A 16,329-nucleotide genomic window follows, 5' to 3' on the forward strand; every position below is an offset into this window, starting at 1 on the left:
TTTCTTCTTTTAAGAAGAAAAAAAAGCATACATCCAAATTGAATTTATATATACTATATATACTGATACTTCAACGGGGACAGTAACAATACAGATAAAACAAATACACAGAGTACATGAAGACAAGTAATCACAGTAGTCTTAATGTGGAAAATGCTGTTCTCTTTCACAGGAGGTCCAGGAGGGTGAGAAGGAGAAGAAGGATGAGGAGAAGGAGAAGAAGAAGGAGGCAGAGCCGAACTTCCAGCTCCTGGAGAACCCGGCCAGAGTGATGCCGGCCCAGCTCAAAGTCCTCACCATGCCCGAGACCTGCCGCTACCAGCCCTTCAAACCGGTACGTCAGAATTCAATCACAGACATGTTTGACCGAGGTTGCCAGAAGAGACAGAACATGATGCAACAGAACGAAGTCAGTGCTCGAGAATGTGAGCGTACCCGATAACGACACTTCTAAATAAGGCGTTAAAAGACACGCAACAATGAAAAGTGGCTCAGAGAGGAGTTTTGCCATCGTTATAAATCGTTCAAATGGGCATCCAGTCTGTTAGTTGATTTTGGCCTCTGTTGAATATCTCCCAGTCCAGAGAGTGTCCTCTCCTCCGGCCCATAAACCAGACGACTGCGGCCCTGCTGTAAACGTTGACAGGTTTCCGCAGTAAATGGCAGGACGGCGTGCAGTGGCCCAATGAGCGCTCACCCCGGTCCTGTAAAGAGGAGGAACTGTTTGATTTTGTGTCTAGCAAGCTAAGCCTCCAGTATTACATCCTATGACTTCTTGTTTCGAGTGCCAAAATGGTGTCTTTGCTCGTCTCAAGATTTGCAATGCTGCTTTCCTTTTAAGGGTTTGTTTTTACCTTCAAAGACGGTTTAGGAAGTGAGGAGCTTTTACAGACTTCTGGTCAGTGTCGGGAGCTTTATTGAACGTTATATTATGTGGATCAACTCATGTTAATATGAAGAGTCCTGTGATTATTTAAACAGCACTTTTTAGGTTTGTTTAAGACCTTTACTTTTGAATAAATTAACTCTCACAAGTCCTATTCTTTTGTCCACTTGTGATTTATGGTTGTACCGTTATATCGCATTGAACTATTGTGGATCATTACTTTTCTTGTTTGTCTTAGCTTAGCTTAAGTTCCTCTCTTAACATTTTAGTGTGCTGCATTGCCTGCTTTCTGCTTGGTCATTACAGTTCCCTGCTGAGTTCAGTTTATTACATGAGCATCAAGCTCCTTGACAGCAGTGAAGAGTGAAAAGTGCTGCTGCTCTAAACAAATCCAGTGCAGCTCGTTCTGACGACTTTGAGCAAGGATACTTAAAACATAAACGTCTGTAGTATATCAGCAAGTGTTCGCACTCAGCCGGAGTTTTCCTGTCTGTCACCAGCTCCACACCGGCGGGATCATCATCATGAAGGACACCAGCGAGGAGGAGGAGGAGCTGGTGGAGCCCGTCTCCGCTCACGGCCCCAAGATCGAGGAGGAAGAGCAGGAGCCCGAGCCCCCCGAGCCCTTCGAGTACATCGACGAGTAGAAAAGCTCACAGCAAAGGTACGCTGATAGAAATCGTTCCTGAGCTTTGTTTTTCATTCAGAACGGAAGCAAACCTGAAGCGTCGGCTGATGCTCACCATGCTGGTCGTGCTTCTGCGGTTTTTGGCACAGGAAACATGTCTGCTCTGAAACTGTCTAGAACTGTCTTCTAGTAGGTCTTTGAGAGAAGTTGAAACTACACAGAGGCCGCAGCACCATTCATTTCACAGCTAGCAGATCAAACCATTGGACCGGTAGCATTACCTGCCTGCTCATGGTAGCTGGGATTCCTTCCAAATGTTTCTCAAATTTTAACTGAATTTTGACACAATCTGCAAAAGAAAATGCAAAAATAATGCTTGTTTCTGTCCACTACCGTTACACAATAGTCAGGTGTTGGTTGATCAAGAAAAGCAATCGATGGCACCAGTTGGAAAATCGTTAAACCATTTTAGGAAACAAGGGCGCAGCAAGATGACAGTTGTGTTTCCTTCTGTTAGTATTATGTTACTGGTATTGATGTAATACTTCCAGTGAATATGTCAAAGGAGACACACCTTGTGTGAAAGTACAGATCAGGCTCCTCTGCTGTGTCCCTGATCCCCCACCCCCCACCCCCCCTGCATAGCTGCCAGACCGTTTTCACTGGAAGCAACACAATGCGATAACACACAATGCAGCTCTGTGCTGTTGTTTCCAAGCCGAACGCAGTTTCACCCGTCGGCAGTACTGAGGAATGTAAACACTGCTGCCATCTCCAAAACGCCAGAGGGCAAACCATCACACTGACTTGTCAGTGAAACTGGATGCTTAATGATTCCTGGCTGCCTGTTGTGTTTGTGTTGGATTGGCTGCAGCTCCTCTCCCATGTTGGAGCTCGCTGTTGCGTGTGATGAGACCGATGAGGTGTCAATGACCAAATTAGGGCCTCTGTGCACACTATGTCATCCCTTTATGAGGTTCGAGTGCTGTGTGACAGATTAAACACTGCAGAGATCATTGTCAGGCTGACTTCAGGACTGAGCCAGCCAGCGGTCAGCACGGCGGCCAAGTCTTTGTGGAAGGTCACAGGTTTGATGCCCAGAAAAGAATCGTGTTCATGTTTTCTGGTGCTTAAGCCTCTAAATAGCCATGCTCCACCGACACACATCTACCTGATAGGAGCTCTTGTCAGGACTGTTTTGGTGTGTTTTTTGACTCTTCTCACAGCAGACATCTCAACATGTCACAGCAAGAAATGCACAAGTGTAATTAATAACATTGATAACGGCTAACAGCTAGATGCCATTTAGTTTTTGGTCCTGGTTTTGCGAGCCAGCGTTGATGTACTTAGTTTCACCTGAGCTTTCCCACCTGAGAGAAGTTAAGACGTCTTTTGTCAACCAGTTGTTCTTGTTTTGCGGCAACACATGGCTTGAATGAATTCATTCATCCTCAGTTATCAGATTTTTGCTTGATATTTCCTAAAGTTTGTGTACTTCCTTCTGGGCGGGTTTGGATTATTCACATTAAGTAAATCACCTGTTTTTTTTTTCTCTCTCTCTTCAGGCATCGGGAGAAGTGCGATCGCAGCATGTCGCTCCAGCGTCTCCTCCCTCTGTGCATCCATCTATCCATCCACCTCCCCGCTTCACTTCCTCTTTTACACGTTTCTTTCCTGCTCTGGCTCCTCATTTGCCAGACAGGGAATGTTTTACATTCTCAAATTGTATAATTTTCTGTCCGTACAATAAAAATTATGTATATTGGAGGCCAGAGAGTGTGTGTGTGTTTATTTGAGTGGATATCTTACCAGGCGTGCATCGAGGGAATTTCTCTAATCCCATACATTCAGACTGGTTTACATTTTCTGCTCTCAGCAGCAGCAGCAGTCTGTCTCAGTACAGCGAGCTGACTCTACTGTATAAATACTGAACAACTTTGCGTGGCAGCAGGAAGGAGTGGAAATAACTTTCAGGGTGTCTTGAAGGTCATGTGTCAAGAAAACCATAAAAATCTCCTCATAAGTGATGCTCAAATATGTGTAATCCAACTGAGCAGGACAGAGGGGAAAACTTTAACTCTGATACATTTCAAGCTTTCTTGTTAACTTCTGCTTCAGATTAACTCAGCGACAGTTATCCGAGCCTTCCTATTCTTAGAAGCAGAACTGCACAAACATTTATTTCAGCGGACTCAAAGCATGTTTGTGGCCTTTTTATAATCACAAATCATTAACACTTCAGAATAACTTTAGATAAGTTTTAATTGAGCTGAACTGGCTGTGGACTATTTTCTTCAGCGCTTGCTTTGGCTCCGTTTGAGTTTAAAACTTGCCGGGTGCAAAAAGCCAGTGAAGCCATCAACTTTTTAAACACTGAGCAATTAGTGAGCAGTAAAAGCCTTCCATCATTAAATAAATAAATAAATAAATAAATAAACCTCACCATGCAGGCGTAGGAGGATGTTTGGCACATCTGGAAAAGTGCCAAACAGTAGCTGTAGTCATCAGCTGCATCATAGTTCACATGTCAAGCGTGTAAGAGTTGGTGTTTTGACTGAGTCCAGTTTGGTGGTTCAAGAACAGGTTCACGGCTTAAAACTAGATGCCCACATGTGCATTAAAGCCGTCTTTGTTCGTTGTCATCATTGTTCCTCCTGTCAGCTAATACGAGGCTTCAGCAGTCTGCATTAGTCAAATCAAGTGGACGTCTTCCAGTTTGAGTCACTTCAGAATGAAATGTCCTCTTTGCACTTGGACTCTCTCCCGCTTTGTGTTTAGTTGCTGAGCTGCAGCAGAGGCTTCAATGGAAGATATCCACCGACTCCATCTGCTGAAGCCTCATGCAGTGAAATGCAGACCAGAACATGGACTGTGGTTTTTTTGTGCCTCATCCTGTGATCCTGCTTTAAAGGGACACTCCAGCCATTTTACTCATCAAGGTCAGTTTACTTGTTATGAGGAGCGCTGCACAGTGTGTGAAACAGCTGTTTAATGCCTTCATTTCAGATGCAGAGAGGCCAAATGAAAAGATGCTTACAAGTTGCATTACGGGAACTGTAGGAGTTTTTGAAGCTTGATTGATACTCGGGACTAAAAGTCAGGAGTCAGTATTATTACCACATAGTAACAATAAATATCAGGAAGGTCTGAACAAAATGATGTTAGTTTGTTTGGCATGAAGTGAAAGCTAAATATCTTGTATTAAACCTAAATATATAGTTTTTATGTCAGAGCATTTCATTTTAGTTCAAGCTTTTTGGGCTTAATAAAATGTGATTTATTACTGAGATTTTATTATTGGTTCTGAGAATTTAATGTTTAAAACTAGAATTACCAGAAGTATACTGTAAGGCTGTTTGATGCAGAAGTACAAAACTGCTTTGTCCAAGTCAGAATTTCACATTTAAAACATTTTAACTTCTTCACTTAACGAGAATACACTCATTATATGTGAGTTCTTAAAGACTAGATATTTTAGCTTTAAAAATCTGTTGGCAGATAATTTTTCGAATTTTAAGTAATATTTTTACCCATTTTATTGCGTTTTTCTTGTTTTTGAGAGCTGATGTTTAACTGTGTAGCCTATACCCTGAAGAAATGATCAAAAAAATGCACCAAACAAAATGTTCACTTTTACCATGTACCTAGCTGAATTAGCAGAAAGCAGATGTTTACTGGCCTGGAACATGTGAATCCAGCACAGTGCAAACTAATTTTAGCCCAGAAACCATGAACCATTAGATGTCTTTTAAAGCTCTAATCATAAAACTGCTCTGTGCGACTGATTGCCTGTGAAATTTCAGCGAATGTCTTCATTAGACTGGGCTCCCCAGCTGGACTCATCAGGATATCTTTTTCTCTCTTTTTCCTGTCATTCAGTTATTTCCTCACACTCTGAAACTTCTCTCAAAGTTCTTATTTCGCTCCTGTTGTGTGACCTCGTCATTCCAACATCCTTTTTTATTTTGTTTAATAGAAACCAGATAAACCAGTGTGAATCCAACGATCCACCTTTTAAATTTGAATCAAAAGACAGAAGATTTTTGTTTTTTCTTGTGGCTTTTGGTCTTCAGCCCAAGATCAAGAAGTTTATTGTCTTCAAGTGGCTAGTTTCCCAGCCGAAGCGTGATTATATTTGGTAAATGAAGCTTCTTGTGGAAAAGCGGTTTTGGGAAGTGTTCAACAAATTATAACACAGGCAGTTGTTTTCTGCTTGAAATATGTTGGAATGCCGCTCATTTGATTCTCTAATGCGTAAGACTGGTGGAAAAACGCCTTAGCCGTGAAGTAAGTGGTCGTCAGAGATGATTTGCTACACGTCCGCTCCCATCAGTGAACCAGCGTATGTACATTTTGGCTAGACATTTAGTCTAATCAAGTCCTCCCTTCACATTCCCAGATGCTTGGTCATGGAGGACTGTTGAACATCTTTATCGACTCCGCAGCCTTTCCGAATCTTTCCTCATGTCCGGGAACAAAGCAGTGATGCAGAGGAACGCACTCCTCTGTGGTCTGTGTGACTTTGACCTGAACAACCAAATCCATCATCGTTATCGCACAGCGTGTGATCCAGTGAGGTGAAGGAAGCACCGCCTGCTGTTTGACTGATGCGCACCTCCGTCTGATCCTAAATATAGAGGCTGTTGAGTCCACAGCTGAGGGATGAACTTTCTCTGACAGGATCACATTCCTGGAGACCCGGTAACATCATGTAGTCCTGACAGGAGGGAATGTTTAGTCGCACTGCAACCTCCACCCCCACCCCCACCCCCACCCCCCTCTCTCTGCTCCACATCTCCTTGTTTCCATGGTCGTTTCCAGCCAGGAGGAGATGAGGTCTGCTTCAGCCTTCTCTTCCCGTACATCCCGGTGAAGCACGGGTGGGATGTTGTGTCTGTTTGTGGAAAATCTGCCTCTGTACATATCCATGTCTCATACTTGAGACTGTTCAAACATTCAGACTCTCACATTTTTCTGTGATGGAGTTGACACTGTCCTCATATCTCTTGTATCAGATAGCGCGGGGATGAAAGCACTCATTGCTTTGGACAGAAGCATCAGCTAAATGAATGCAATGCAATTCTTTTCCTCTGGCGCCACCAGCAGATTGACCCTTTTGTTTCCAGTGCAACAAACAACTATTGGATTGTCATGAAATGTGGTTCAAACAGGATGAATTGTAGTCACTTAGACTCATGAGCAAATAGCTGCAAAAACAATTGACATGCCCATCAGCCTCAGCTCTGCTTTGAATTTACACACATACTCACACACACATTTTGTACCTTGTGATAACCCGAAACCTAATTCTAATTTAAACCTGAAAACCAAGTCTTACACTTCAAGCAGCCTTTTGAAGTTGAGTGGACAAATGTCCTGCCCAAAATATCCTAATTTTCCAAAAATGTCCCTGCTCTGTTGGTTAAAAACTGGTCCCCCACTATGTACCAAATACAAGTACACACACAAACATCAGTCACTGTGAGAATATTACAAAGCACCACAGCCTCACAGAGCCACTAACATGGCTGCAGACTCTTATTATCTTGTGTTTTGGTCTATTTTCGCTATGAGAAGTCATCCTGCATGACATGCTAACAGTTCCTGTTCACACTGCGACTATATACAGATGATTTTGAGACATAAGAAAATATAAGGTTATAATGAGTTTCTCAGTTTTTTTAGTGATTTCTAAGGGGGCCTAGAAATGAACTCTGAGCAGATGCTCCCTACATATAGTACTGTATAAACCACATCAGTTTGTTGAAAGAATGAAAGTTGGCCAGCACATATTCATGCTGTAAGCATTTAGCTGGTGTTCTTATTCAGAGTCATTACAAACAGTAATGACTCTGAAGGTCATTGTTTTGTTTTGAGTTGGTCTTTGCAGGGATTGAACCTGTGACCTTTTGCTTTCACAGCCATACCCTCTGAGGTTGGACTTGTGCTTTTTAGGAAGTGTGAGGAAAGGTTGCAGCTCCAAATTCCCTAATGAATACAACTGCGAAGCACCGTACAAGGCAATCCAGCCAAGCTGCAGAGAGGCGACGGAGAAAAGCTGCCAACCAGCAGCAACTAATGTCTGTCAATAAACTAACAAAGCAAACATCAAGAGAGGAGGAGGAAGAGAAGAATAGTGATGGTTTGTGTGAGCAGATGGAGGATGTAGTCACCGTCTGTGGATGCAGCAATGGTTGTGACTGTTGATGAAAGGATGGAGGGTCAGCAGTGCTGTTAAAGCAAACAAGCAGACCCACCGGAGAGCTCACTGGTCAGGTCATCCAGTGTGTGGCCTGCAGACGGGGTTGAGGTCTCAGAGAGGTTTTGGCTGGACTCAAGGACCAGTGAGTGATGCGCCTGTGGTCCATGATCGAGCTCTGGACCGGACAGGCTGTTCTGTCTCCTCTGGATGGAGGTTCAAACTTAGGATGTTGTGGATTTTGGCCTCAGATTATCCTTCTCTCTGTGATGGTGACAAGATAAAGACCTCCAAGGAAGCAGCAGACTTTCAAGCAGCGTGGAGGAGAGCTGATATGAACAGTTTGTGATAATAATCCCAGCTGACTTTTGTGCACACATTCAGTGTTTTTTGTTACTTATTCCATTTTAGACTGTGTTCATATGCCATAGGTTTGCTTTTTGTGAACTCTCACTCCCTCATATGCATCCAAAAAGGTGTAAATCGTCATTGAGCTGTTGGATTATCCTCCATCCAGCCAAGTAACTGCTCCTGCACAGGATGCTAACCTTGTGCTGAAATGATTAGTCTATTACTCAGTGAGTCTAGTACATATATTTACTGCATGTATGTCCATCATTAATTTTTTCCCAGTGAAAGGTTTTGCCTTATCCTGAGGTATAAGAGGGTGTCATATGCATATAATACTACATTTTATTTATAGAGCACTTTCAGGGTACTCAAAGACAATCTGTGCTGTTGAGGATATTCATGCCAAACATTCGCTGCTTCCAGCTTCTCAAAATTAGATTTTTGAGGCTCATACCATTGTTGATATTTGTTTGAACTGAGTCTGATAACAACATATCACCAGATATTTTCAACACAAAAACACAAAAAAAAAGGAAAAAAAAAAAAAAAAGGAGTCCTAAAGGTTTAACAAAATTCATGACAAAAACTGATTGTGTCTTTTTGAATTGTTTAGATTCAGCAGTTTTACTAACAAAGATGAGGTGGTTATGCCATGTCACTGTTACTGAGCCATCTGAGGCGCAGCTTCAGGAAGCACAGCATGTTCCACATCTCTGCGCTCTGTTTACCCAAATGCTGCCCTGACCCAGTGACTTAAGTTTACTGTGTTGATGTTCACTTGGCCCCTCTAAACCCAGATAGGGTGGCTGATGTCAAAACAATCTGAAGAGTTATATAATGCTCTTTGCCGTCGCTGGCAACGGTCAGCAGCAGCTGAGCAGGAGAAGTGGCAAGTCTAAGCACTGCTTTTAATCCCTGACCAACACTTCATTGAGGAATTACCTTCTTTAAGCCTTGAAGCTCTGTGCTCGAATTCCACGGCTGATGAGAGTTGTATGAAACCTCATTAGAAAACCACATGTTTTTGAGCTTTGGAGTCTTGATCAGACAAAACAAGCAATTTGAATACATCAAGTCAGGTTGTGTCAGCGGTCCCCAACCACCGGGCCATGGACCGGTACCAGGCTGCACAGAGAGACTGAACAAAAAATATTTCATTGATCATCAGAGTCTGAAAGAAGTTTTATTTTGAAAATCAGGTGCATCCGTCTGTGCCTCTGAGTCTGCACACATGTCAAACACACACTAATAATAATAACAGTTACAAGAAGTCAGTACAGAGCATCTGAAACTAGACTAATGTGGATCTGACCTTTGATCCGACTTACCCGGGTCCAACCCAGGACCAGACCTGAGATCTGACCCTGGATGCGACCCGGGACACACACACACACTAATAATAATTCTAATTCTGTATAACATTCTGTATATCTGTAAAGGTTTTAGTGAGCATGTTGGGAGCCCTGCCAGTCAGGAATTGCAATAGTCGAGGCGTGAGAGTACCAGCGCTTGTACTAGGAGTTGTGTTGCATGCTCAGACAGATAGGGTCTGATCTTCCTGATATTGTACAGGGTGAATCGGCATCACCGAGCAATAGAGGCCACATGCTCTTTGAAAGTTAACTGGTCATCAATAAAGGCACCCAAGTTTCTGGCAGATTTTGCGGGAATGAGCAGGCCCAAGTCAAGCTGGATACTGATCTGTTGTTGTATAGAGGGACCGGATGGGATGACAAGAAGCTCAGTCTTTGACAGGTTAAGCTGAAGGGGTCGTTCCTTCATCCATGGCGAGATATTGGTGAGGCATGCCGATATCTGAGCCGAGACCGTCGGGTCATTTGGCAGGAATGAAAGGAGGACCTGGGTATCATCGGCAATCCAATGGTATAAGAGGCCATGTGAGTGGATGACTGCACCAAGTGCAGTGGTGTATATTGAGAAGAGAAGGGGTCCAAACACTGACACTTGTGGGACCCCTGTGGACAAGTAGTGGGATTTGGACACTTCTCCCCTCCAAGATACTGCAAAGGATCTTTCTGAGAGGTAGGACTCAAACCAGCGGAGAGCAGATCCTGAGAAACTAAGCTCAGTGAGTGTGGAGAGGAGGATTTGGTGGTTAACCATGTCAAAGGCAGCCGATAGGTCGAGCAAAAGTAGAACAGAGGACTGCCCAGTAGCCCGAGCTGATCATAGTTTTTTCACTACAGATAAGAGCGCAGTCTCCGTAGAGTGTCTGCATTTGAAACCGGATTGGCTGGGGTCGTGCAGGTTGTTCTCAGAAAGGAATTCAGAGACCTGATTAAAGACTGTGCGCTCAAGAGTCTTGGAAAGGAAAGAGAGGAGTGAAACTGGCTTGTAATTTTCAACCTGAGCTGGGTCAAGAGTAGGTTTCTTTAGCAGTGGGGTTACTCAGGCTTGTTTAAAAGCAGTGGGGAACACACCCATTGTAAGTGAGGAGTTGATCATGAGGGTTACAGCAGGGATAAGTGTGGGCGAGATGGTCTGCAGGAGGTTGGAGGGTATGGGGTCCAGTGGACAGGTGGTGGGGGAGAGTCAAGCAGAAGGTTGGAGACTTGCTCCTCTGTGACATGGGAAAATGAGGAGAGTGAGGCTTTGTTAGCTGGTGGTATCCTACTGAGTTGGTCAGGCTCAGAGAACTGGTTGCTGATGGTCGAAACCTTATCAGTGAAGAAGGAAGCAAAGTGATCTGCTGTATAATAATAATAATAATAATAATAATAGCCACCCAGGCCTGGATCTGACCTGGGAAACACACACTGATAAATGATAACAGTTACAGGAAGTCAGTGCAGTAAATAGTGTGTTAGAGCAGCGCAGCAGAGAGAGACTGAACAAAAAATATTTTAATTTTTTTTTTTTGCTCAAGAGTGTCACAGCAGTAAGAGTTTAGGGAGCATCTTTAAAAACAGGGAACCAATATCTATTTCAACTTTCACAGAAATCTGCTACTTTTGAAGGAGAATTCATTAAAATTTCTTTATCCATTGTTTTTTACTAGTTATCTTCACTAAATGCACTTGTTTCCACGCTCAAAAATTGTTTTTCTTATCATTCCTTCACCTGGATGTTTGAGCTGGATGTATGCACAGAGATTGTTTTCACATTCATCTGCTGAAGTGAAAATTTTCCCTGTGCTCACCTTAAATCACTGCAATTTACATGTGTGATGTGGAAACTCTTCAGTGAGGTAGGAGTCATCTTGTGCCCAACATATTTAGGATATTCATAGATGTTGGAGATTTGAATGAGGGGGAACAATGTGGAAAACCTATAACAGACAGCTTTTTTTCTTAATGTCTTATTACCCTCCTATTATCTTCAGTGTCAATATGAATGTTTAACAATTTTTCTGTTTGTTTCATATTGAATGACTTTTTCTAATTTAATGGGGAAAAACAGGTAAACATAAAAGTAACATGGTGATATATTTTCAATGTCCTGTGCACATTTTCTACTTCTCCCTGTTCATTAGTGTCAGTTTGACCTCAGACTGTTTCAGCTGTATGAACCATTTAAGAAAACTTTGTTTAGGTTGTTTTGGCTAATATTGAGATCACTATCATGTGCAATCTTACACTCTTGACCCAATGCTCAAATTTACGTTAATAACCACACATATTCACCATCAACTTGCTGCTTATTAGCATGAATATTAATTGGAAATTGGCTTTTTATTAGTCATTCTAAAACACATATTTATTCTTTATTCCGCATTACCATTCTACCATTCTACAACTACTAGACCAATAAATGAGAGATTTCCATCAATAACCCCCTGATTACGGCTTATTGGTAGTAAGTTGTTGAGCATGAATCACAATCCTAATAACCCAACCTTAACCCTTAATAACCCTAACCCCTCAAATAAGGAATTAATAAGTGCTTTATGATGAGTAATAAAGAGCCGATATGCTGCTAATAAACAAACATATAACTGTGAATATGTGTACCTTCATGTAGCATGACCTTTATTTTCATTAGTGTTTTTTTGTAAGTAAAGAGCAGTCATGTGTTCCCTACTTTTATCCTGAGGATGATGATGTTCTGTTTTAGAAATCATTTCCTACTAATGTTTCCAATTCTGTTTGTTCTTCCTGGCCTCAAATTGAGCCTGAACATTATGACTGTTACTATCATTAATAACAGAAATTGTTCTGTTTTACTTGGATGCATTATGAAGCCACTGGTGCCCAAAACATATTTCTTTCCAATTTGAGGTCAATTACTGAGATTTTATGATGGGGGGGAGGGTCTTTTATTTGAAAAGATATTTAGGTTGTCAGCAAGTAGACATAAAGCACCAGGCGCATAAACTTGGTTTACAATTTTAATTACAGTCATTTTCTGGAGGTTTAAATTGCTCAAGTCAGATTGACCCACAGATAAAAGAGGGGATTAGCCTCAGACTGGGTCTCTTTGCTTGCTGTTGTGTTTTAGTGGTTTTTCAGTGGAGGTCTACGGCACAAAGAAGCTACATCAGGCTGGACACACAGAGAACACTTATATGATCAATGAATTGTTAGTTTTGGTCTTTTAATGGAATTTGTTAAAATAAATGCACAGACTCATCGTTTAAATGACTTGTTCAAAGTCCCATCAGTTGGTAATTCACTCGTTCGCATGTTCCCAGCTGTTCTGGAAAATGTAACCAGCACTCGTCTGGTTAAAAAGGTCGTTTCTCTGACCTTTACGCTCCCACTGTCCAAATAGTCTGTGGACAAAGTTCCCTGCAGCTGGATGAGAGGAAGGTTTCCGTCCTCCGGGTGTCAGAACAGCTGGACACCAGACCTTCACAGCTGGGGAGACCTGTTGGAAAGGCTGACGGCTGACAGCTCACTGCAGCGTGGAGTGCTGCTCTCCGGGGAGGCCTCGCTCAGAAGAAAAAAAAAAAAAAAACCTCCAAAATGGAAGAAAAAAAACTGGAGGCAGCCGCGTCTGCTCTTTCTGGGAACACAGGCTGAAGACAAACTAAACAAGCTGTGGAGATCTAGCGTAGATCTGCAGCCAGGTGAAGGTGGTGCATGGTACAGCACGTTACTGCACGTTGCCTAACACCTCAGCCGCCACCACCTTTTTCCCCTCCCTCCCCTCCAGTGCGAGTGTGGTGGAGGATCCTGTGGTATGAAAGTGCGCTTACAACACTGTGCCTATTCATACTGTCTGTCCATTCATCATCAGCATTTAGAGCATACAGGCACAACTGTTTGGATTCCCAGCAAAAGGCCGCTCCAAAACATGAAACCTGAACCTTTCCGTTCAGCGTGAACATGGACGGAGTAAATATTAACACTCAGGGCTGAGGAGGTGGAGGCCAAGACTGTGTAGCATAAATACTTAAACGGAGCAGTATTCCTGCCAGGATGAAGGCTTTTCTTTTTTTATAGACTGGAGTTTGAGACACATAAACTTTCCTCATAAAACTGATGAAATTCATGTCGTTTAAATGTTATTTAACTGTTTCAGGATTGTTTCTTGCATACATTAGCCAACTGTGTACAGTAACTAAGTAGATTTTCTTAAATATTGTACTAAAGTAGGTGGATATTGAACTTTGTGACTTTTTAAATGAAGATTTTTAGTAGAAAACAGAGGATAAGTTTACAGATTAGTTCAAATGAGCAACTAACAGCAACAGTAAAATGCTTCCTACACATTTATATTTTCGAGACAAGTGAAAGGAGAAAGCCCTCACACCCCAGAGTATACATCCAGAGAGCACATGTATAAAACACTTGCGTGCATCAGTGCTTGTGGCTTACGGCCATACCAGCCTGAGAACGCCCGATCTCGTCTGATCTCGGAAGCTAAGCAGGGTCGGGCCTGGTTAGTACTTGGATGGGAGACCGCCTGGGAATACCAGGTGCTGTAAGCCTTTTCTTCTTGTCTTTAGTGGAATGGCCATAAATACATAGACTCAAGCAGCTCCATGGAAGAGAGACTTTCAACATTCAACATTCCCATGAAACCATGAGAGGTCAACTCCGATGGCCTTGCTGCTCATCTACAAAAGAGGAGAAAAGCAGCAAGGTATGTAGTAGGTAGGAACAGCTCTCTGTATCTTCCTCGGGAATGGCAGAGGTGAATCAATGCTTCCAAATAAATAGACAATAAAAAAGCATACAAAATAAATCAACTCTATATATATACACACACACACACACACACACACACACACACACACACACACACACAGGAGCATGCTCTCTCATACTCATGCACTGCCTGGATTGACTATAAGAAGGCCTATGACTCGATGCCACACACATAGATACTGGAATGCCTAGACCCGTATAAGATCGACAGGACACTTAGAGCCTTCATCAACAACTCGATGGGGTTGTGGAAGACAACTCTGGAAGCCAACTCGCAGCCGATTGCAGAAGTGAGCATCAAATGTGGTATATACCAAGGAGATGCACTGTCCCCCCTGCTGCTCTGCACAGGCCTAAACCCCCTCAGCCAGGTCATCACCAGGAGTGGCTTAGGGTACCGATTCTGAAGTGGGACAACAATCAGCCACCTCCTCTACATGGATGACATCAAGCTGACTCCCTCACTCACCTCACCAGGATATACAGCAATGACATCGAGATGTCATTCAACTGGATAAGTGTGGAGTGATGGTGTGCAGAAGAGGGAAGATGATCGCCACTGAAGGGGTTGAACTACCTGAAGGCAACATAGCAGATGTTCAAGACAGCTATAAATACCTAGGGATCCCCCAGGCAAACGGCAATCATGTGGAGGCAACACGGAGATCAGCCACAGTCAAATACCTTCAGAGGGTGAAGCAGCTCCTGAAGAGTCAGCTGAATGGCAAGAACAAGATCCAGGCAATAAACATCAGTGCCCTGCCAGTAATCAGATACCCTGCTGCTATAATATCCTGGCCACTGGAAGAAATGGAAGCCACTGGTATCAAGACAAGGAAGCGCCTTATGATGCATGGAGGGTTTCACCCTAAGTCCAGTGTCCTGAGGCTATACACTAAGTGGAAGACAGGAGGTCGTGAACTAGTGAGCGTCAGAGCCACTATCCAGGAGGAAACAGCAAGCCTCTGGGAGTACATCAGGAAGATGGCCCCAATGATGACCTGCTGAGTGAATGCCTTAGGCAGCAGAAGCCCAGTAAGGAAGAGCCAGAAGGGTTGGTATGGACAGACAAGCCCCTGCATGGCATGTACCAGCTTGAGGAGGCGCTGATAATCATACTGCATCATGGATACTGTGGTCTGTAAGCTCAGACTTGTTATCCATTGCTCTAAATACTACTGCACACCTCCAAAAATTCAACAATGGAAACAATTAGGATTTTCTTTTCTAAACTTAGAAATGAATTTCAGACAAATTAACAACTCACATAAGTGTTCAATAAAAATACATGATGAAAATAGGAGTATAAATACTACAAATAAATGACTACAATGCTACAATCTGAAACAAATGAGACCTGTGGAGTCCAGCAGGAGGATCAGCTGTTCGTGGTCCATGTGGTCGACATGATGGTCCTCCCTTCGTCAAACATGGATGTAATTATTTCACTGCTCGCCTGAGAATATTTCATATCAGCCTGCAAGTTACAGTAGTTAGCTATGAACATTTTCTTTAAATGGTAGTGTCAGTATGTTGAATTGAAATCAAACAAATCAAAAGTTAAATGAACACCTGGATTTTGCATTGGAAGTCAGTGAAATGAGCTCATCCGACTGGCACTGTTTTATGTGTTTGAAGGAAATAAGACTTCAGTCACCGCTGGACTCAGTGACTCGTTAACGCCAACATGTTCTGTTGTTTGCTCCCTGGCAGCCTGAGCGGCATTAATGGGGCTTGGCCCTCTCATGCATTTGTTCACATGGTGTTTTTATGGAGGGAAACGTCTCCAGCGGCGGCCCTTCATTTCTCCACAGGCGAGCAGACCGCAGACTTCCTGGAAGCGGCCTGGTGGCCGACTCACAGAGCAAAGCCCATGAGCCAGGCACAAATCAGATGACCTGTAAACTCACATTTAAACTGGCATGTATGGACGGTAGAAGCAGCTTGTGAAGACTGCAATAAAAATTCAATATTCTAAAATCTTTATTCTGGAGGCATGAGAAGCATTGCATTTAGTTTGATTTTTTTCTGCTAAAGGGAATTTTGCATTTTATGTTTTTGTATTTATTTTATTTATTTATTTATTTTTTATTTCTTCCACCTGTCCATCATATATATAACATCAGGCTAGAAGTGTGTGAAATGTTTTTTG

At 42.8% G+C, this 16,329-nt stretch overlaps 1 protein-coding gene and 1 non-coding gene across 2 annotated transcripts in view; both read left to right on the forward strand.

Annotated features, from left to right (window-relative positions):
• The window catches only part of psmd1 (proteasome 26S subunit, non-ATPase 1), a 37,916-nt gene extending 34,631 nt beyond the window's left edge, over positions 1–3,285 (forward strand). Inside the window, exons 23-25 of the mRNA XM_070960047.1 lie at positions 173–334; positions 1,387–1,550; positions 3,080–3,285. Of these exons, the coding sequence (XP_070816148.1) occupies positions 173–334; positions 1,387–1,533 (309 nt within the window). The 3' untranslated portion in view covers positions 1,534–1,550; positions 3,080–3,285. The remainder of the gene's footprint in view (positions 1–172; positions 335–1,386; positions 1,551–3,079) is intronic.
• A 10,553-nt stretch (positions 3,286–13,838) lies between these two features.
• Positions 13,839–13,957, forward strand: LOC139330783 (5S ribosomal RNA). Its single transcript, XR_011602148.1, has one exon. It is a non-coding gene; the product is annotated as a 5S ribosomal RNA (ribosomal RNA).
• Positions 13,958–16,329: the final 2,372 nt, after the last annotated feature.

The sequence above is a fragment of the Chaetodon trifascialis genome, chromosome 4, assembly GCF_039877785.1.
Source record: "Chaetodon trifascialis isolate fChaTrf1 chromosome 4, fChaTrf1.hap1, whole genome shotgun sequence".
Lineage (NCBI taxonomy): Eukaryota > Metazoa > Chordata > Actinopteri > Chaetodontiformes > Chaetodontidae > Chaetodon > Chaetodon trifascialis.